Source organism: Bubalus kerabau, chromosome 3 (assembly GCF_029407905.1).
Source record: "Bubalus kerabau isolate K-KA32 ecotype Philippines breed swamp buffalo chromosome 3, PCC_UOA_SB_1v2, whole genome shotgun sequence".
In the NCBI taxonomy this organism is placed as follows: domain Eukaryota; kingdom Metazoa; phylum Chordata; class Mammalia; order Artiodactyla; family Bovidae; genus Bubalus; species Bubalus kerabau.
Genome location: NC_073626.1, coordinates 72,460,942 through 72,484,149, shown reverse-complemented (window position 1 = coordinate 72,484,149; position 23,208 = coordinate 72,460,942). Strand labels below are relative to the sequence as shown.

General features: G+C 38.8%; 1 protein-coding gene across 1 annotated transcript in view; it reads right to left on the bottom strand.

Annotated features, from left to right (window-relative positions):
• Nucleotides 1-23,208, bottom strand: part of PDE11A (phosphodiesterase 11A) — a 419,647-nt gene that overhangs the window by 342,189 nt on the left and 54,250 nt on the right. Inside the window, exon 2 of the mRNA XM_055572117.1 lies at nt 22,543-22,701. Coding sequence (XP_055428092.1) covers nt 22,543-22,701 — 159 coding nt within the window. The remainder of the gene's footprint in view (nt 1-22,542; nt 22,702-23,208) is intronic.

Below are 23,208 nucleotides of genomic sequence, written 5' to 3'. Positions count from 1 at the left end.
ACCATGGAAAAGAAATGCAAAAAAAGCAAAATGGCTGTCTGGGGAGGCCTTACAAATAGCTGTGAAAAGAAGAGAAGTGAAAAGCAAAGGAGAAAAGGAAAGATATAAGCATCTGAATGCAGAGTTCCAAAGAATAGCAAGAAGAGATAAGAAAGCCTTCCTCAGTGATCAATGCAAAGAAATAGACGAAAACAACAGAATGGGAAAGACTAGAGATCTCTTCAAGAAAATTAGAGATAGCAAGGGAATATTTCATGCAAAGATAGGCTCGATAAAGGACAGAAATGGTATGGACCTAACAGAAGCAGAAGATATTATGAAGAGATGGCAAGAATACACAGAAGAACTGTACAAAAAAGATCTTCATGAACCAGATAATCACAATGGTGTGATCACTCACCTAGAGCCAGACCTCCTGGAATGTGAAGTCATGTGGGCCTTAGAAAGCATCACTATGAACAAAGCTAGTGGAGGTGATGGAATTCCAGTTGAGCTATTTCAAATCCTGAAAGATGAGGCTGTGAAAGTGCTGCACTCAATATGCCAGCAAATTTGGAAAACTCAGCACTGGCCACAGGACTGGAAAAGGTCAGTTTTCATTCCAATCCCAAAGAAAGGCAATGCCAAAGAATGCTCAAACTACCACACAATTGCACTCATCTCACACGCTAGTAAAGTAATGCTCAAAATTCTCCAAGCCAGGCTTCAGCAATATGTGAACCATGAACTTCCTGATGTTCAAGCTGGTTTTAGAAAAGGCAGAGAAACCAGAGATCAGATTGCCAACATCTGCTGGATCATGGAAAAAGCAAGAGAGTTCCAGAAAAACATCTATTTCTGCTTTATTGACTATGCCAAAGCCTTTGACTGTGTGGATCACAATAAACTGTGGAAAATTCTGAAAGAGATGGGAATACCAGACCACCTGACTTGCCTCTTGAGAAACCTATATGCAGGTCAGGAAGTAACAGTTAGAACTGGACATAGAACAACAGACTGGTTCCAAATAGGAAAAGGAGTACGTCAAGGCTGTGTATTGTCAGCCTGCTTATTTAACATATATGCAGAGTACATCACGTGAAATGCAGAGCTGGAAGAAGCATGAGCTTGAATCAAGATTGCCGAGAGAAATATCAATAACCACAGATATGCAGATGACACCACCCTTATGGCAGAAAGTGAAGAGGAACTAAAAAGCCTCTTGATGAAAGTGAAAGAGGAGAGTGAAAAAGTTGGCTTAAAACTCAACATTCAGAATACTAAGATCATGGCATTTGGTCCCATCACTTCATGGGAAATAGATGGGGAAACAGTGGAAACAGTGTCAGACTTTATTTTTCTGGGCTCCAAAATCACTGCAGATGGTGACTGCAGCCATGAAATTAAAAGACGCTTACTCCTTGGAAGAACAGTTATGACCAACCTAGATAGCATATTCAAAAGTAGAGACATTACTTTGCCAACAAAGGTACTTCTAGTCAAGGCTATGGTTTTTCCTGTGGTCATGTATAGATGTGAGAGTTGGCTGTGAAGAAAGCTGAGTGCCGAAGAATTGATGCTTTTGAACTATGGTGTTGGAGAAGACTCTTGAGAGTCCCTTGGACTGCAAGGAGATCCAACCAGTCCATCCTAAATGAGATCAGTCCTGGGATTTCTTTGGAAGGAATGATGCTAAAGCTGAAACTCCAGTACTTTGGCCACCTCATGCGAAGAGTTGAATCATTGGGAAAGACTCTGATGCTGGGAGGGATTGGGGGCAAGAGGAGAAGGGGACGACAGAGGATGAGATGGCTGGATGGCATCACTGACTCGATGGACGTGAGTCTGGGTGAACTCTGGGAGTTGGTGATGGACAGGGAGGCCTGGCGTGCTGAGATTCATGGGGTCACAAAGAGTCAGACGTGACTGAGCGACTGAACTGAACTGACTGAGAATTTCTCCTGAGCATTTTGACATAATTTCAGCAAGCCTGAGATTGCCATAAAATATGACAATATGTAATTTACTTCAATATTGACTACAGAACAGAGATTTCTTTTCTTAATTTCTTTTTTTCATTCTCAACCTCTGTAGCTGAAATACAGATTCTTCACAAACTCTTTTTATTGTGGAAGCAGAAACACAGTGTAGGCTCCAACATCGGTGAGAGACAGGCATGGAAGCACTTGGGAGACATACTGTGTGTGCATGCGTGCATGCCTGTGTGCTCGGCCACTCAGTCATGTCCAACTTTTTGAGACTCCATCGACTGTATCCGTCCAGGATCCTCTGTCCATGGAAATCTCCAAGAATACTGGAGTGGGTTGCCATGCCCTCCTTCAGGGGATCTTCCCGACCCTGGAATGGAACCCACATCTCCTGCATCTCCAGCATTGGCAGGCAAATTCTTACCACTGGGCCACCTCCACTGACTTGCTAATTGTTGCTCCAGACACTCCTCAACCAGGATTTTCCTGCCTATAAAAATGGGGCTATACCATGGGATGTTGCTGACCAAAGAACCACAGAGTTGAATGGGAACATCACTGTTGTCTGACCCTCTGCCCATAGGCAGCTGAACATGTGCATGGTACAGAGTAAGGCCCAGGAACACTAGAGTTTCAAGATAGAGTCAGCTCCCAGCTCTACTGTTTTCAATTGTGTGATCTGGGCAAATCATTTTAAATTTCTCACATTTTCTTTTTTAAGTTGTAAAATAAGCGTTCAAACAAAAACAATTTCTGAGGTATCTTTACTTTCTGTGATTTTCATACACTCAGAGCAGATGGTTCTTAACTATTTTCCAGTAAGAATGTACCAGGGAAGATTCTTATGTCACCTTTATCTTTTTAACAAGCTCATCGCACGTCTTAACGTGAAAACCTGATTTCATTGTTATGATTTTCCCTTTCCTGCTGATTGGTAAGTGGTATATTCTGGCATATGAAATGGCACCATTGCTACAATTAACCCATTTCTACTCTTTGCTTTGAGTTCTCCTCTTTCTTAGTGGTGGTGGTGGTGGTTTAGTCGCTAAGTCGTGTCCAACTCTTGAGACCCCATGGACTGTAGCCTGCCAGGCTCCTCTATCCATGGGATTCTCCAGGCAAGAATACTGGAGTGGGTTGCCATTTCCTCCTCCAGGGGATCTTCCCAACCCAGGAACTGAACCGAGGTTTCCTGCACTGCAGGCAGATTCTTTACCGACTGAGCTAGGAGGGAAGCCCTTTCTTAGTAGTAGGAATAGTCAATTTGCTGTTTACAAAAAATGACAAGCCAGGCAAAAGGAGAGGAAAGAACACTGACCTCCCAATTCCACTATTAACTTCTTACTAGACAAGACAGGCTTCAGTTACCTCAACTATAATAAAAAGTTTCACAGTAATCTTACCTATCTCATAAGAATACTGACAGGATCATACGAGTTAATACATGGGTGAAGATTAAAGTGTCTATAAATATAAATTTTGATATTATTATAATGATTGATACTTTCTAAGATAGTAAATGTAACAAACTATATACCTAGCATGTATTCTACCATCTTCCAGTCAATGACTATCTTTCTAAATATAGCACCAGACACACAGGTCTAACTGTTGGATAAGCTCTCTGCCTTTAGAGCCCATAACAAGTGCAATACAAAGAGTTTATATCATTGAACCATGAAGGGCAGAGAGTATTTCTCCAAAGTATTTTTCTTGGAATATCTGTGAAGGATCATCTTCCAAGTGAATGGCTGTGACCTTGTACTTCCAGCACAAATGGAACTGTGTTTTATATACTGGTCCTAGAGAAGATGTAATTTCAAGAAGGAGAATGACTTATTGCTTTGTGTATGGCAGGGGGAACAATAATCCTTGTTTAACCCAATGATCTGTGCATAATTTTCACCCTGGCAACAATCTGAAGACAAGAAAGAAATAAAGCAGTTTAGTTTCCAGTTTTCTTTTACTTAAGAAATTCATGCGTAGATCAGAAGTTTGCCATGATTTGTACAGTCTTCTTGTTCATAACTGGATGGGTCCTTAATTTGTAAAACAATGGAAACATCCATGGTAACAAGTCATAAACATTGGGATCAAATCTTAAAACAGCTGGCATTTTGGATCTAGAGCAAAATGAATTTGCCTTCAGGCTTAAGAAGACAATAATTCCTGTCACCCTGTCTCACAGGTTAAGAGAATAGTAACTGCAAACCCTCCATCATGTTCCATGATTATCCAGTGTACTAGGGTATCATGTCAAACTACTAAGTTGAGACTTTAAAATACATTTAGTCAAACATTGAAAAGGAGCAATGGACACTTAAAGGTTCCTCAAGGGTTGTGATTCTCTGTCTTCATGATGGGGGAGAATAATTCAAGGCTTATTTTGAAGCCTCATCCTGTATTTGAAAGTAGAAATGTGTACAAAATACCTAAAAGAAACTTCAATTATACTAAACAAACAACAACAACAAAAAAAACCCACTGGATAATTGTGAAAAAATTGAGTCAGTATGAAAGGATTTGTAAAATTACTCAGAAACACTTTTTTTTAAGAGACAGAAAAAAAAACTCAGATATGGATATGTTTTTGGAAATGAAATTAACCAAATCACCAAGCACTGAAGATGGAGTTAAGACTTCTCAGATGCTATGGGGGTATACAATTACAGAATGCTATTAAACCCTGGGTGGCACCTTTAAAGAAAAGGTATTGATTTCCCAGTGACTCAGTATATGCTACAGACAAGTAAGTCTTCCAAAACACCAAACACATTTTTCAGACAGACAAAGCATGTTTTGGCCTTTTGATGGTGTCAATTAATTCTATTGAGGAATCATTTGAAATTCTCTCCAGTGAGAGAGTTTCATGATTGCATTTTAGTTCATTTAAACCCCTTTTCAAGAACTGTGTCTAATAGACCTTCAGAGCATCTCTGGGCAGCTCTAACTTATATAACCTCATTTTTCAAAATTGTTCATTACCTTCCCCCGCTCTTCACATGCTCTCACTCCTACCTGGGGCCTCCCAGGGGGTACTTTGCTGCCTGCTTTTGTAATACAGCAGTGCTTACCTTTGAGATTTTTTCTCATTTCTAAACGGAGTATGCAGAATATGAAGGGGGGGGCAATGCTCCTCAACATTGTTGATTGGCAATGGAATCAGAATCTGCCAGGGAAAATAGCCTGTAATCATATCTAGCCAGGATATTATCCAGGGTGCATGAGGGAGAAATAAAAGGAAATAATGGAAAATGACAAAAAGAAATAGCTTCATTTCCACCTCCAATACAGAAAAGAAGAAAAGGAAAAAAATAAACAGCCAGGTATATTTTAAAAATCAAAATACGCTGTTAAAAATCATGAAGTATGCTACAAAGTCATCTTCTATTTGAAATTTTCCAACAAGGAATACAACGTAGCTTCTTTAAACAGAATATTCCATAATTTTGCTAAACATAGAAAAAACCCTCTAAAGTAGGCTGCAGGGTAATTTACTCTGGAACACCTCACTTCTCTGCTCACTGAAACTGAACACTACTGTATTTGCAAATTCTGGCTTGAAGCACAACTTTTTTTAAAGCATGAGAACTGATTCTCAGCTCCTTTTCATCCTTGGGGTGGGGGAGAAATACATTAAAAACCATAACTTTAAAATGTTTTGTTATTTGTCAGTGAAAACATAAAAATGGAATAAAAGGAAAATATTAAATTATCTACTTCAGAGTTGAATGTATTCAAAGTAATCATTAAAATAATAATAATAATTTCTATAACTCAGCCTGTTCGTTTTCTATATTTCTTACAGACATAAAGCTCAAACTCTGTTTCAGGTATTCATGAAAAGCTAAAATGCCACAAGCCAATGTAATTTAGAAATAATGTTTCACTCAATAACACACTCTCCTCCAAATGTATTAAGTATGCAGACTCTCAAATTTATTAAACATCCCTACACATGCATCAGATATAGCACAATCTGTGTGTTTATGAGTCTCTGAAGTGAAGATGACACAGTAAGAAAATAACAACCATCCACCAAGAATCTCCACATGCCACATGGACATGCACACAAGTCAGGTGATCCTGGACACATTATTAAAATCTCTCACAGTCAGTTTTCCCATCCATAAAAAGTGAAAGTGAAAGTCACGTCCAACTCTTTGCAACACTTGGGTAGCCTTTCCCTTCTTCAGGGGATCTTCCCAACCCAGGGATCAAACCCATGTCTCCCACATTGCAGGTGGATTCTTTACCATCTGAGCCACAAGGGAAGCCCAAGAATACTGGAGTGGGTAGCCTATCCCTTCTCCAGCGGATCTTCCTGACTTAGGAATAGAACAGGGGTCTCCTGCATGGCAGGCAGATTCTTTGCCAACTGAGCTATCAGGGAAGCCATCCATAAAATGACAGTAATAATAATTACCCAAAGGTTTGCTGTGGATTAAATGAGATAGTGAATACAAACCATGTATCACAGAGTAATAGTTTCTGTTATTGTCTTGTTTAAGAAGAAAACCAAACACTGAGAGACAATGCATGCTCTTTTAAGGTCTATAATTTGCCTTAAGTTCTTTAGCAAAGATACTGTGAAAATATGTGCGCTTGTAGAGCAGACTAGGTTTAAAATGCTATGAGGGAACAGACAATTGCCCTTTCAAGGATTTACGCTTCAGGAATAATCAGAAAACCATACTCAAATGTGGTTACCAAAAGCGCTCCAGTGATCTCTGTTATTGTTGTTTAGTTGCTAAGTTATTTCTGACTCTTTTGTGACCCCATAGACTGTAGCCTGCCAAGCTCATCTGACCATGACATTTCCCAAGCAAGTATACTGGAGTGGGTAGCCATTTCCTTCTCCAGGGGATCTTCCTGATTGATTTAGGGATCAAACCCGTGTCTCCTGCATTGGCTGGTGGATTCCTCACCACTGTGCCATCAGGGAAGCCCCTCCAGAGATCTTTACCTACCATCAATAGTGCGGGTGGGATGAATTGATGGAATAGCATTGAAACATGTATATTACCATATGTGAAATAGATCGCCAGTCCAGGTTCAATGCATGAGACAGGGCGCTCAGGACTGGTACACTGGGATGACCCTGAGGGATGGGATGGGGAGGCAGGTGGGAGGGGGCTTCAGGATGGGGGACACATGTACACTCATGGCTGATTCATGTGAATGTATGGCAAAAACCACTACAATATTGTAAAGTAATTAGTCTCCAATTAAAATAAATAAATTAATTTACAAAACAAACAAAAATAGTGCAGGGCTTTTACCAGTGTTAGAGATGGACTTTCACTGGTGAAGTTAGTAGCTTGTTAATCAGCACAATGGATATTAGATATGGACTCTAATTAGGAAACTACTAGTATTCAAGACATGTATATTGGTAATAATATTCTAGAGACCCCCTCAACACTTGTATTAATAATATATAAAAATCTAGCAAATTCCAAAGGTGATGTATCCTTAGGGACAGACTTTGAGGCTGTCCAATCCTGCCACTGGGTCAAAGGGTCTGGCTGCCTGATACCCACCACAAGAGTTACCAGATTCTGCTTCTGACACAGTGCCAGTAGTATTTAGAGTACCTAATAAACTGTGGAAAATTCTGAAAGAGATGGGAATACCAGACCACCTGATCTGCCTCTTGAGAAACCTATATGCAGGTCAGGAAGCAACAGTTAGAACTGGACATGGAACAACAGACTGGTTCCAAACAGGAAAAGGAGTACATCAAGGCTGTATATCGTCACCCTGCTTATTTAATTTATATGCAGAGTACATCATGAGAAACGCTGGGCTGGATGAAGCACAAGCTGGAATCAAGATTGCCAGGAGAAATATCAATAACCTCAGATATGCAGATAACACCACCCTTATGGCAGAAAGTGAAGAGGAACTAAAAAGCCTCTTGATGAAGGTGAAAGAAAAGAGTAAAAAAGTTGGCTTAAAGCTCAACATTCAGAAAACAAAGAGCATGGCATCTGGTCCCATCACTTCATGGGAAATAGATGGGGAAACAGTGGGAACAGTGTCAGACTTTATTTTTTGTGGCTCCAAAATCACTGCAGATGGTGATTGCAGCCATGAAATTAAAAGATGCTTACTCCTTGGAAGGAAAGTTATGACCAACCTAGATAGCATATTCAAAAGCAGAGACATTACTTGGCCAACAAAGGTCCGTCTAGTCAAGGTTATGGTTTTTCCAGTGGTCATGTATGGATGTGAGAGTTGGATTGTGAAGAAAGCTGAGTGCCATAGAATTGATGCTTTTGAACTGTGGTGTTGGAGAAGACTCTTGAGAGTCCCTTGGACTGCAAGGAGATCCAACCAGTCTATCCTAAAGGAGATCAGTCCTGGGTGTTCTTTGGAAGGAATGATGCTAAAGCTGAAACTCCAATACTTTGGCCATGTCATGTGAAGAGTTGACTCATTGGAAAAGATTCTGATGCTGGGAGGGATTGGGGGCAGGAGGAGAAGGGGACAACAGAGATGGCTGGATGGCATCACCGACTCGATGGACATGAGTTTGAGTTAACTCTGGGAGTTGGTGATGGACAGGGAGGCCTGGCTTGCTGCGATTCATGGGGTCGCAAAGAGTCGGACACAACTGAGTGACTGAACTGAACTGAAAACCAAGAGAGCTTGAATTTCATGAAACTTACTAAATAGGGTATAGGAACTATTTGACCCAACTTGCCAATATATTTTGTTAGATAAATGTCTTTTTATGTAGCAGATTTTTGTCTGCGACCTGTAAAAACAAGTAGCAAAGTTGTAGGAAAGCAGTCATCGCCTATCAACTGCAAGCTTCGGGCAGCTATTATGATGTATTTAAAAGCTTTTACAAATAAACTAGTAGTTGTGTGTGATCAAATTGACTTAGTTCAGTTTGCATTATGATGGTCTCTCTTCTAGTTAAAAAAACATGTTCACTTAGACTAATGGCTAATTAATTCTTGTGAAATACATGCATACACAGAATAAATCAAAGAAGTGGAAATAAAGTGAAATCAGAAATCAAAGGAATGCAATTTTTTAAAATTATAATATTGAAGCTGGTGAAGTTTCAGTGACTTGATATACTGCTATTGACATTATATATTAACACAATTTTCTGGGGGGAAATGGGTGAAATTTATCAAGAATATTAAAAAGAAGTTCCACAAACGAGCACATGAAAAGATCCTCAACATCAGCCATCAGGACAAGGCAAATCAAAACCACAATGAAACACTAGTTCATACCCAGTAAAATGACTAAAATCAAAATGACAGGTGCTAGGAAACTGGTCAACCACATATAAAAGAATGAAACTAGAACACTTTCTAATATCTTACACAAAAATAAACTCAAAATGGATTAAAGTCCTAAACATAAGATCAGAAACTATAAAACTCTTAGAGGAAAACATAGGCAGAACACTCTGACATAAATCACAGCAAGATCCTCTGTGACCCACCTCCCAGAGGAATGGAAATAAAAACAAAAATAAACAAATGGGATCTAATTAAACTCAAAAGCTTTTGCAAAATGAAGTAAACTATAAGCAAGTTGAAAAGGCAACCTTCAGAATGGGAGAAAATAATAGCACACGAAAAAACTGACAAAGAGTTAATCTCCAAAATATACAAGCAGCTCATGCAGCTCAATACCATAAAAATGAACAACCCAATCAGAAATTGGGCAAAAGAACCAAACAGACATTTCTCCAAAGAAGACATACGGATGGCTAATAAACACATGAAAAGATGCTCAACATCACTCATTATTAGAGACATGCAAATAAAAAAACAATGAGTTACCATCCCATGCCGTTCAGAATGGCCACCATCAAAAAGTCTACAAACAATAAATGCTGGCGAGGGTGTGGAGAAAAGGGAACCCTCTTATACTGTTGGTGGAAATGCAAACTGGTACAGCCACTATGGAGAACACTGTGGAAATTCCTTTAAAAACTGGGAATAGAACTGCCGTGCAACCCAGCAATCCCACTCCTGGGCATACACACCAAGGAAACCAGTATTGAAAGAGACATAGGTACCCCAGTGTTCATTGCAGCACTGTTTACAATAGCTGGGACATGGAAGCAACCTAGATGTCCATTGGCAGATGAATGGATAAGGAAGTTGTGGTACATATACACAATGGAATATCACTCAGCTATTAAAAGGGACACTTTTGAGTCAGTTTTAATGAGGTGGACGCAACTGGAGCCTATTATACAATGATTGAAGTGAGTCAGAAAGAGAAACACAAATACTGTATATTAATGCATATATATGGAATTTAGAAAGATGGTAACAATGATCCTATATGCAAGGCAGCAAAAGAGACACAGACATAAAGAACAGACTTTTGGACTCTGTGGGAGAAGATGAGGGCAGGATGATTTGAGAGATTAGCATTGAAACATGCATATTACCATATATAAAACAAAATAGATGTCCAGTGCAAGTTCAACGCATGAAGCAGGGCACTCAAAGTCGTTGCTCTGGGACAACCCAGAGGGATGGGGTGGGGAGGGAGGTGGAAGCAGGGTTCAGGTTCACAGTGCACCTGTGCCTAATTCATGTCGATGTATGGCAGAAAACATCACAACATGTAAAGTAATTATCCTCCAATTAAAATAAATTAATTTTTAAAAAAGTACTGCCAAGGATCTGGAGAAATTGGAATAGTCATACATTGCTGGTGGAAATGTAAAATAGTGCTGCCAGTTTGGGAAAGTGTCTGGTAATTCCTCAGAAGGTTAAACATTAGAGTTACCATATGGCCCAGCAATTCTATTCCTAGATTTGTCTCCAAGAAAAATGAAAACATATGTTCACACAAAAACTTGTATGTGAGTGTTCACAGCAGCATTATTCATAATAGTCAAGAAGTGGAAACAACTCAAACGTTCATCAACTGATCAATGGATAAATAAAATGTGGTATGTTCATGCAATGGAGCATTATTTAGGCACAAAAAGAAATACTAATAGTACAGATAAATGCTACAACATGGATGAATCTTGAAATCATTATGCTAAGTGAATGAAGCCAGCCAAAAAGGACCACACACTGTATGGCTCAATTTACATAAATTTCCCCCAATTGGCAAACCCATAGAAACAGAAGGTGGACTGTCAGTAGCCTAAGACTATAAGAGCTGGGAGCAAATGCAAAGGGACTATTAATGGACATGGGATTGCTTTTGGGGTGATTAAGGCATCCTAAATTTGAATGTGGTGATAGTCACAGATCTCTGCAAATATACTAAAAGCCATTGAATTGAGCACTTTAAATGGGTGAATTGTGTGGTATGTGAATTACATCCCAACAAGGTTTTTATTAAAAATTAATGTTCAAAAGAAACAAAGGCAAAAAACAAATGTGACCTATTTAAAATTTAAAAGCTTTTGCACAGAAAGCAAAGAAAACCATCAACAAAATGAAAAAGAAAAACTACTGAATGGAAGGAAATATTTGCGAATGATGTGACCGATAATGGGTTAATATCCAAATATACAAACAGCTCACACAACTCCATATCAAAAAAAAAAAATAACCTGATTTGTTAATAAAAATGGGTAGAAGACCTGAAAAGAAAATTTCCCAAAGAAGACATACAAATGGCCTACAAGTGCATGAAAAAATGCTCAACATCATTAATCATCAGAGAAATGCAAAACCACAAGATACTACCTCACACCTGTCAGAATGGTCATCACTAGAAAGACCACAGATAACAAATGTTGGTGGGGATGTAGAGGAAAGGAAAGTCCAGTACACTGTTGGTGGGACTATAAATTGGGGCGGCCACTGTGGAAAACACTATGGAGTTTCCTCCTCAAAAAAACTATAGAACTACTGTATGACCCAGCAATTCTACTGCTTGATATGTGTGCAAAGAAAATGGAAACAATAATTCAAAAAGATACACACACCCAAATGTTCATAGGAGCATTATTTATAATAGCCAAGATATGAAAACAAGCCAAGTGTTCATCAACAGATAAATGGATAAAGAAGATGTGGTACGTTAGCCATAAAAAAGAATGAAATTCTGCCATTTGCAACAATACGGATGGACCTAGAGGGAATTATTCTTAGTGAAATAAGTAGACAGAGAAATACAAATACTCTATATATCACTTCTTTATGAAATCTAAAAAATAAAATAAATGAATGCATATAACAAAACAGAAACCCACTTACAGATACAGAGAACTAGTGGCTGCCAGAAGGAAGAGGAAGGGGGAAGGGGCAAGACAGCGGTTTGAGACTGAGAGATACAAACTACCATTATAAAATAAATAAGCAACAAGGATATATTGTACAGCACAGGGAAATATAGCCATTATTTCTGTAATAACTTTAAATGGAGTATCATCTATTAAAAACACACTGAATCACTATGATGTACACCTGAAACTGACATATTATAGATCAAATATGCTTCAATTTTAAAAAAATCTCACATTCAAAAAAGAAAAACAAAAAACTACCTGAACCAGTAATCCTCAATTTAAACCATAGAAAAGTGTAAATGTTTTTAATTTTATTATAACATGATTTTGGAAAAAACTTAAATGCTGAGGGATGATTAATAAATCATTGCATAATTACATGATAGAAGATAATGACACATAGGAATTGTGCCTTGAAAAATCAAAGCACAATAAAATGTCATGCATACTTTATAATGCTTTATTTGTAAGTAAAAATAAAGAAATATAAGGAAATACAGCAAGAATATTAACAATATTCTCTCTGCAAATTAGGATGATAGGTGATTTTATTTTTTTCATTTTTGTACTTTAAAAATGTAGTAAGTTTATATTACTTTTATAATTAGAAAATAATATTATCATGAAAGGAAAGGAAAATAAACCAAGAAAGACAAATATGCTCAGATCAAAGGTAGTCATTTGGAATTATATTCTACTTTTAATTAAAAAGAATTTGACTTAAGTTTTCAAATTCCAATTTAAGTATTTCATCATTCTAAGGTGAAAAAAGTAACCTTGTTCTTTTATTCAGACAACAAAATGCTACTTATTCAAAGATATTATCTGTCTTAATTTGAAGTCTCCAGTAAACAAGAATTCACAACACCCTGTTCTAGTTCTTTAATAATCATTCTTCTTTCCAACAAGTGCTTATTTATTTCTAATCTGTGATTGCATATCACTCTCCCTTATCTAAGCCCTGTATAAATCTGAGATAGAGTTTATGAGACAGTTTTTTTTTTTTTGTCATTTTGCACTTTTAGAAGTGACTTCACTATAAGACTGTTTCATAACCTGTCAAATATTAAAGCTATGGATATACTGGTCTCTGAAAATCAGAATACCCTGAACTCCTCTCAGCCTTCCACCTTTTCCTCCCATATGCCCCAGAGTCCTGTCTGTCCCGCACTATATGTCAGCAGCCTGACCATGTCAGGTCAACATCATCACATTTCTTAACTTCTCCAATTCAGGTGATGGTAAATTGATCCTGTACTTACAGCTCGATACCCATGAAAAGATGCGGTACCAAGATATCTGAGGTGAACATAATGGACAACACTTTTTTGTACTTCAAGTGCTTAAGGCAGCCTAGAGGGACACACATCTTGTGCAAACATCTGAAGTTTAGAGGGAAAAGAGATTCAGTTGAGGAGTCCATCACAGTTTACCATAGGTACTGAAGAGAAAGCTTTGGCTCAAATCTTGCTCCAGCCTAGTGAAAGATCCTATTGTACTGCAAACATTTTAATCTTACCTAAACTTAATTATGGAGAAGGCAATGGCAACCCACTTCAGTACTCTTGCCTGGAAAATCCCATGGGCGGAGGAGCCTGGTGGGCTGCAGTCCATGGGGTTGCGAAGAGTCGGACACGACTGAGCGACTTCACTTTCATGCATTGGAGAAGGAAATGGAAACCCACTCCAGTGTTCTTGCCTGGAGAATCCCAGGGACAGGGGAGCCTGGTGGGCTGCCGTCTATGGGGGTCGCACAGAGTCGGACACGACTGAAGCAATTTAGCAGCATACCATAAGAATGTAAATCTGAAAGGGCAGGAATTTTTGGCTCTTACTAAGCAGTTTAACCCCCATACTTGGAACAGTGCCTCAAACATAGTAGTATTTACTAAGTAGAGACTCAATAAGTAGTGAATGAATGCATAGCTCTTTCACAATGAAACATCATTTGGCCATTAAAAATGATGTTCAGATTAATGACCATTCAAAATCCCTCTGATTCTGCATTGTAACAGTTACAGCCCTGTAACTTACTTAGTTCATTTATTTATATCTTGCTCGTTCAGGTCTCTGCTAAGTGCAAACTACCGAACAAGGTTCTGCAAAGTATATGGAAAGAGACAGAAAGGGCAAGCACTTATCATCTCCTTGGTAACTCTTAGAAATACAAAAAGAGAAGCTCAAAAAGCAGGAAGTTACAAAAGCCAACATATGACACTGTAATTTTTGCAAAGGACATGTATATCTGCCAACATACCAAACATTATTTGTATCTGAAATACAAAATACACTATGTAGGTATTGTCTTTCATTTTGTCAACTGGTGTGTCATTGATTTTCTTAGCACCTAAATATTTAGACATTATATCTTTGCTCAATGAATGGTTAGTTAAAATCCAACTGCAATCACTGGGGTCATCTGAAAAAAAAATGTTAAACTATAAAACATTAGGAACTACTATTAAGGAAAAATAATAATCACTTTTGGAATAGTGCCTACTTAAGATGACAGGATTTGACTTAAACCTTGAAAGAGGATGAAGAAGAGAAGAATTTCGTGCAGTCAGATAAGAATACAAGTAAAGGTATGGGAGTAGGAAGCACATGACCAAAGTGGGACAGAGTAACCAGTTTTTTAGAGCAATAACCCTTAACCTGGGCCCCGGCAGGCAGACTCCCATTCTTACCCCACCATTAGATCCTGCCTAAGGATAAGGCAGAGAATAGTGCTGAAAGTCTGGGACAGTTCTCCAATAGGAAAAAACTCCCTTAAATTTAACCAGAGTTCTGACAGGTACTCTATTAGTAAGAGTTTTTTCTTGCAAATCTTGCTTATTTCTGAAATTCTCAGTCAGATTTAGTCCAGGGAATACACAGAACATAAAACAGGTCTCTGAAGCTCTGTAGCTTCACAGTGATCACATAGGACCTGGATAATAGATGTTAAAAGGCAAATAGTACAGTGACTAACAGCTTGAATGTAGATAAGACAGTACAATTAACAAGTTGTATTATTCAATCCACATTTTTCCAGGATTGAAATCTTATTAATGAAATACAACTTGAAATCAAGAGCTGTATTCCAAAACTTTTTAAACCTTTTGTCAAACACTGATTTTTTAATTCTAATTTTATTGCAACAGTTTTGAAAATCTAACTTAATTGGACTATAGACAGGAAAGAGAGGGAAATGAGATGAGGACCAAAAGGCCACATGTTCAAATTAGTTCATTTGAACTACTGCTCGTTCAGTATTTGGGTATCTAAACAATAGCGCAGTATTACGAGAAAACACATAAACCTGCCTAGCAGAGTTATGGAGAAGGCAATGGCACCCCACTCCAGTACTCTTGCCTGGAAAATCCCATGGATGGAGGAGCCTGGTGGGCTGCAGTCCATGGGGTCGCTAAGAGCCAGACATGACTGAGCGACTTCACTTTCACTTTCATGCATTGGAGAAGGAAATGGCAACCCACTCCAGTGTTCTTGCCTGCAGAATCCCAGGGACGGGGGAGCCTGGTGGGCTGCCGTCTATGGGGTCGCACAGAGTCGGACACAACTGAAGCGATTTAACAGCAGCAGCAGCAGCAGCAGAGTTATAATACCACTAGCCACACATGTAACAAGGTTTTTTAAACACAACAATTTGAAAAGCACTTTTGAAAAGTACCTTCATAGAGAAACTAACTCTTTATAAGATGACAGAAGAAACCTGTCCATCTTCACTTCCTTAAGTTGATTTTATAAAACTGACTAGTAATTTGGGGATTGTCTATTATGGCAGAATTGGAGCTTACAGACACATCTAAAGGCTTTCTGAAAAAAAAAAAATCAATTCTATACCACACCAACTCCATGCAAGACAAACATCTGCGAGCTGCCTCCACTCTTCTGGGACCACCAATTTGTTACCCCTATCAGCGTGATGTATCAACATCCTTCTGCCCCACTAATGTAAACTTTAGTACCTTTAGCACCCTTGATATCTCACCAGGCTCCTAAACATTAGCCTTCATAAAACCAGGAACAATTTAAAAATGTAAGACCAAGAGCTTATGAAATCCTCACTTTGTCTGACTGTGGCTATCTCAGGCCTGTTGCAAATAACAAAACTCCAGCTTCTGCAAGACTCATTAGCCTCATCCATGCACCATCCTCAACACCAGTTGGCAGGGCAGCATCACCCGTAACAACTTCTTGGAATGTGGCCAGTCCCAGGGCAGCCTAACTCTGCTGGCTACATCCCAGCTCTGCAGGGTGTCTGAACATGCTGGCACGAAGAAGAGCAGCAGGGTAGCTGAACACTCCAAACGACGAGCTGGAGAGAAGTGATCACAGGCTAAAGAAACCCTGTGAGATAAGCCAGAGAAGGACTTCAAGCCACAACTTCTTATAAGATGGTCATAGGAAAGTTGTCAGGAAGCATTTAACAGGAGGCTTCCTGTATGCTGTTTTGGATCTGTCAGGAATTCTCTGCTCCTTATTAATTCCTGAATATTCAGGAATTAAGAGGCGAGGCAAGCCTCTCCCGGGGGCTGAGGAATCCAGGCATTTCCTTCATTAGCGTTTCTATATGGTGATAAGTACCCTCTTCCTTCTTGTGAACCATACGGTAAAAGTGATTGTTTACAAATCTCTCTCTTTAATATGGATTGCCTATGTTTTGTAAGTCTGGAATTTTAATCTTTATCTTTGCTGAGAATAACTACTTTGTAAGACAGTATATATGCCCTCGCCATGTTGATCAAAACACCTTTGCTCCATCAGAGCTCTGGTCCCCATGTCTTTCTCTCTCTCTCTCTCTCTCTCTCTCTCTCTCTTTCAGGCTGATCCCCTGGAGTGCAGAGGCTCTCTGAGTTCACTTTCCTGCCCAGGCTTCTAAGACCCTCTCGAGAAGGTACTCTGTGCCTTCACCCCATCGAGAGGGTGCCTGAGGCCTCCGTGAACAGAGCAAGCCCCATGCAGGGGCTTTATTGGCTTTCTGTGTAAACCAAGGAATATCAGCCTCTTTCTCTCCTTTACTTTCTTATCGTTGACTCTGGACCACCAGGTTCTGGTCCATTAAAGGACCTCAACAGAAAGTAACTGCAATGGACATATTCCTCACTCAACAATGCCATAATAAACAGCTCCTTTGGGGCTCAGGTAATGACAAGCTAGGAAGGGCGGATAAGAGCCGATGTTTATTTCCATATCCCAGGTTTCCTCTGCTGTGCCTATAGATCTTGAGACATCTCAAATATTTGCTCCCATCCAGGTCTCATTATTTTATTTTGCAAGATAACACCTACTTTTACTCACTCAGGAATAATGAAGTGATCAATTAATTGGATGCAAGGAGTCTAATCATACCACCTCAATCAGCTAGTGTATATGTATCAGAGAAAAACAGGAACATATGCTGGAAATCATGAAGTGAACCAGGAAATTCTGATCATCTCTTGGGTGTGATTCACCTGTAGGTGCACTAGCAACATGAATTGCCAAACTAATAATTTGTCATTATGTAACTTAAATTATTAAATTATGTGCATGTGGTAGATTATATCTCATACAAACCCTGACCATAACTGATAACATTATTGCTAATTATGCAAGAACTTTAAATAACATGATGATTTAAAATAATTGAAAGCAAAGTTTTTAGGCAGAGCCAGGATAACCATCTGTCAGGTAGATTTCTGCTTTGGATGAGGACAGGGGTTGTAGGAAAAGGACTTGATGACCTTTCTGGGGGCCACCATCAAATATTACATGATACGGCACAGTCACTGAAGCATACGTATGTATAGAGTATAAGAAACACAATAGGATCCCATGCACGATTATGTTAGAGATGTAAATAGGCTAGAAATGAATGTACCACATTTAATTTTTAATTTATCCCAGGCAAATAACTTACCAATTCTCATATGGCAAAATGTGTTGGAATTACACCAAACATAACACAGCTGATAGTCTCCAGAAGTTGACATTTTAAGATATCAGGATATACAAATCACATTATGCTAAATGTGCAATAAATTTACCACTATGCATATGAATGATGACATAGCAGTTATATGTATAAACTAAAATAACAAATAGAGTTCAAATTTTATTCATTTGGATTGGAGTAGATGGTGAGATTTCAGCTCATTATTGATAAGAGCTTTACATCTATCATCTACTTAACTCCTCACAACAACCCCAGGAGGTCCTGAGGCTAGGAGGAATTGACCTTAGCAGAAGGTCATTCTGCTAATCCATACCAGACAAAGACTTGAACAAGCCTTGAAGGCTGTGTGATCTGGTGCCCCTCACCAACACTGAACACTGCACTTTTGCTTCTCTCCCTTGTCTCCTTACTTGTAGGCAACAGTGAAAATTCTGCTGCTGGAGTTGATACTGGTAAATGTGGGAGGAGGTTCTCTGAAGCCTGCCTGGCAGACTAAGGAAAACTAATTTGAGTTTTAAATGTGAATTGAACAAAGTTGGCAGGTGTCTGTGAGGAGAGGTATGGGTATGCTGCTACCATTATAAATGGGATCAATATTTCTGAAAGCTATTTGATAATTTGAAATAAGAGCTATAAAACTTTTCTTGCTCTTTGACTCAGTAATTTCAGTCTCAGGAATACACCCCAAGGAAATAACACAAAAGAAAACAGTAATTTGTTCAAGATGTTCATTCAGGAGTTATTTGTATTAGCAAAAAACTAGAAACAACCCAAATTTCCAGTAATAAGACAAGGACTAAGCAAGCTAGATTATACAGACAAAGAAGAAAATTCATAATCCCTAAAAACGGCAAATGAAGGCTACATTTGTATGTGGACACATATGTAAGAAATAACTTTAAATTAGAAAGTAGAATACAAGTTGGTATAAGTATAATCTTGTACAATCAAGTAAAACAGTATGTGTATAAACAATCATACACGAGAACTGTAAATTTATAAAGAAGTATAGCCCTCATTTTGTTGTTGAAATTTGGACAGTGGAACTGGCACATAGATTGTGCTTAATGAAAACTTACAGACTTATATTATACAAAGGTAATCCTTTAACTGAGACCTGACTGTATCTCACATAGATTAACATTGCTTCAGTACAAGCTAATCTTTTGCTAAGACTTTCCAAGTGCTAGGTGCTCTTCCAAGTTCTTTCCTTGTATTTCCTCATTTAATTCCCCTATTGTCTCAGGAGATAAGTATTTTTTTATATTCTCTCCTAAAAGGAGGAAATTGGAGCACAGAGAAACTAAGTAACTTGCCCAAGGTTACACAGGCTATGGCAGAGTTCAAATTTCAACCCGAGGACACTCGTCCCCTGGAGGAGGAAATGGCAACCCACTCAGTATTCTTGCCTGGGAAATCCCATGAACAGAGGAGCCTGGTGGGCTACCGTCCATGGGGTCGCAAAGAGTTGGACGCGACTGAGCACCCAAATCACCGCCATGCTCCCTATCTGGCCTGTATGACCCATTGGGCCACAGTGTTTTCTCTTACATGAAAAAAAAAAAGTATCTAGATCTTATTCTTTCCTGTTAATCATTTCTAGAATTTATTTTCTGCTTTTCTTCCTCCCCGCTCCTGTTTGGTTTACTCTAGAATTCTTGCGGTAAAGAACAATCACCGGATACAGCATTTGAGATAAAAATACTCTCCATCTAGTTGTCACCTGTAATAATATAACCTATGTGCCCTAGGGTGCTTGATAGAGGTTTTTTCCAAGAAGTGAGACTTGGGTAAGGGTTTTTAATCAGGTGAGGAAACTGTGGAGCCTGGAAAATAAAATGCTGCTGCTACTGCTGCTGCTGCTGCTGCTGCTAAGTCGCTTCAGTCGTGTCTGACTCTGTGCGACCCCATAGATGGCAGCCCACCAGGCTCCCCCGTCCCTGGGATTCTCCAGGCAAGAACACTGGAGTGGGTTGCCATTTCCTTCTCCAATGCATGAAAGTGAAGAGTGAAAGTGAAGTCGCTCAGTCGTGTCTGACTCTTAGTGACCCCATGGACGGCAGCCTACCAGGCTCCTCCATCCATGGGATTTTCCAGGCAAGAGTACTGGAGTGGGGTGCCATTGCCTTCTCCGAAATAAAATGCTACTTACATTTAAATTTCTTTAAATTTAGTAAATTTCTTACATTTAAATGCAAGAAATAAGCTGTCTGGGAATAAGTGACAAATATAGAGGAACACTTTGAAACTCTTTGGGAAAATGTTAGCTTTTTAAAAAAAATTATGTTTACATTTGCCTAGTTTCTCATACTTTGAAAAGTATTTGCTAGTGATGACCTTATTAAGCTCTCATGCTGTAGAATGGTAGACAGTCTAGTTGACCAAACAGGAAACTGAAAGTCAGAGTTTAAGTGGCTCACCCAAAGCAGGCTACTTGTCCTCAGCCAGGCTGAAGCTTGGGCCTGGCCCTCATTCTCCGCAGAGCTAAGCACTGACACTGTTCTAGACAGGAACAAGGCCCGCTGCAGACCTTCCCTTTCAATCATCCCGAGTTTATGAAGTCCTAGATTCTAAGTGCAAACCCACTGAGAAAAGTCCAGAAAATAAATCTAACATAAATGGAATCAGAGATGAGAATTAAATATATAACAGAATCCTCTTAAATGAAGGACACAGAGTCAAAGCAAGACTAATATCTGTGTATAAATTCAACTATTTGGGAGATGCTATTACGTTTGGAAAAACCAAACTCAAATCCTCCTATAAGTCCTTTTTATGTCCCTGTGAAAGTTGCTCAGTTGTGTCTGATTCTTTGTGACCCCACAGACTGTGGCCCGCCAAGCTCCTCTATCCATGGAATTCTCCAGGCGAGGACTCTGGAGTGGGTAGCCATTCCCTTCTCCACTGTATATTCCCATCCCAGGGATTGAACCTGTGTCTCCTGCTTTGCAGGAAGATTCTTTACCATCCAAGCCACCAGAGAAGCCCATAAGTCCTTATAGGAGGTATATAATTATAAGACTGTCATCTTTGGTACAAAAGGAGCAAAATAAAATGTTTGTTCTACCTGCATATTCCATGGAAATATTTGCATAGTGAATGAAGTAGACTACATTTTATGTGTTCCTAAACAGCGTCACCTTCTCACCTAGCTTTGTCTTAAAAAAGCTTTCTTCAGAGGTCCGATCAGAGGCCATCTCCTCCAGGAAGCCTCTTCAGAGTCTTCGAGGGAGCCTCGCTCTCCCTTTCCTAGGCACTCACAGCAGTCCTAGAATATCTAATTGCTGACCTCCCCTTCTTCCTTGTGCAGACCACGCAGCACAGCACGTCTGGAATTTACCTTTGTTTCTCATGGCCCAACACAAGTACTCTGCACCCTGTAGCTGATTATTGAACAGGTAAGACCTTGCCTGAGGTCCTATCGCATAGTAAGAGTTTATCAGCCTTTCCTGGGATTTGGGCTGTGTAAATCTGACTAGATAAATGACCTCTCAATAAAAGACTCTCTTAAAAATCTTTTTCCTTATAATCATATTTTATGTTGACCTTCTATACCAGAACATTTGTATTAATTTAATGCATTAGTAATCAGCACTGGCAAACAGCAATCTCACAGCCAGAAGGTTAAATTATAAAGTGCTTTTTAGAATCAAACAGGAGTATGGCAATCATAAACCTAAACAAATTAACTTGAGGTTTGCTTTTACCACAGATTTTATAAATATTCCACCAGGTTCTATTCAACATGAATGGAAAGAGATTCGAAGCCAGAACCTCAGCTCTTTGAAGTGCTCTCTTTTAAAATGAGCTGGTGGAGAAAATACTGGTGAGAAAATTCAACATTTCAGAGCAAAAAGTACATCATTTCTACCAAGGTCAGCTGCTCTTCAGGGACAAAAATAATGTCCTTTTTATTAGCAATTTGGAATAACAATTAAATAACATTCATTTTATTGAGATTTTTATAGAAGAACTGAGAAAACAATTCTTCACAGTGGTTATAAAAATATAAGAAAAGGGCTGAGTTTGTGAAACACAGTAATCTTTTTATCTCCCCTATCTTCCCCTGGGCTGTGTGTGCTGGTATTATGATCCTCAATTAAAAAGCTTATTTATAAGGAATGTAAAGATTAGGGAATAACAAGAAAACTACTGGGGATTGCAATGAAAAGCAAGTTAAGGTGAATACGAAGTAATTATTTTCAATTATACTACATTCTATGATATGGCAAAAAAAAAGCTCCCATTATATTTCATACAATAGGAGAAAAAGTTATTTGATCCATGAATGGTCTAATCCAACAGCTATTCACATAATTCCTTTCCTTTTCAGGGAGGATAGCAATCAGTGATCAAGAAGAAAAGTACAAATCACAAAATGCACGCAGTCTTACTTTTTCATCATCTTCAGTAAATGGAGCACCCTCAGGAATCTTATTGATCGCTTGGGCCACGCCGATGATCTCACCGTCACTGCTTCGGATAGGCATGCACAGTAATGACTTTGTCTTGTACCCAGTTAGCTTGTCAATTTCATCATTGAATCTTCGATCCTAAAAATAAGACAAGAGAGGGCATTAATTGCATGTGCCTTATTGTCAAGGAGGAGAGAGAAGTGTATTTTTGTCTATTTCTGTGTATAAGAACTTACTGTTGGGAATGTCACCTCTCTGATTTTTAATAACAAGAACAGATTTGATTGCATGTTGAATTCACCAAAGGAGTATAAATGAAAACAAATCACCCCCATAGTTGTTACCCATGGTAAACGAAAAGAGAAACTTTAAACCCCACCACAACAACATATCAAAACTGGGGGAGCAGGAAGTGTTTTTTATAGAACTTCACACTATGCTATTTACTAAAATATGTTATTTCGCATAGACAACTGGCTACAAAGTATTATATAAGAAAAATACATAATAAATATATTAAGTATTATGAAAAAATGCAAAAAAGCACTACTTTTCTTCCAGTCAAATGATCCTGTGGGGAAAAAATAGAATGTATGAGCCCATACTGATACTTTTTAAATACTTTAAAAAATGTTTTTAATGTAA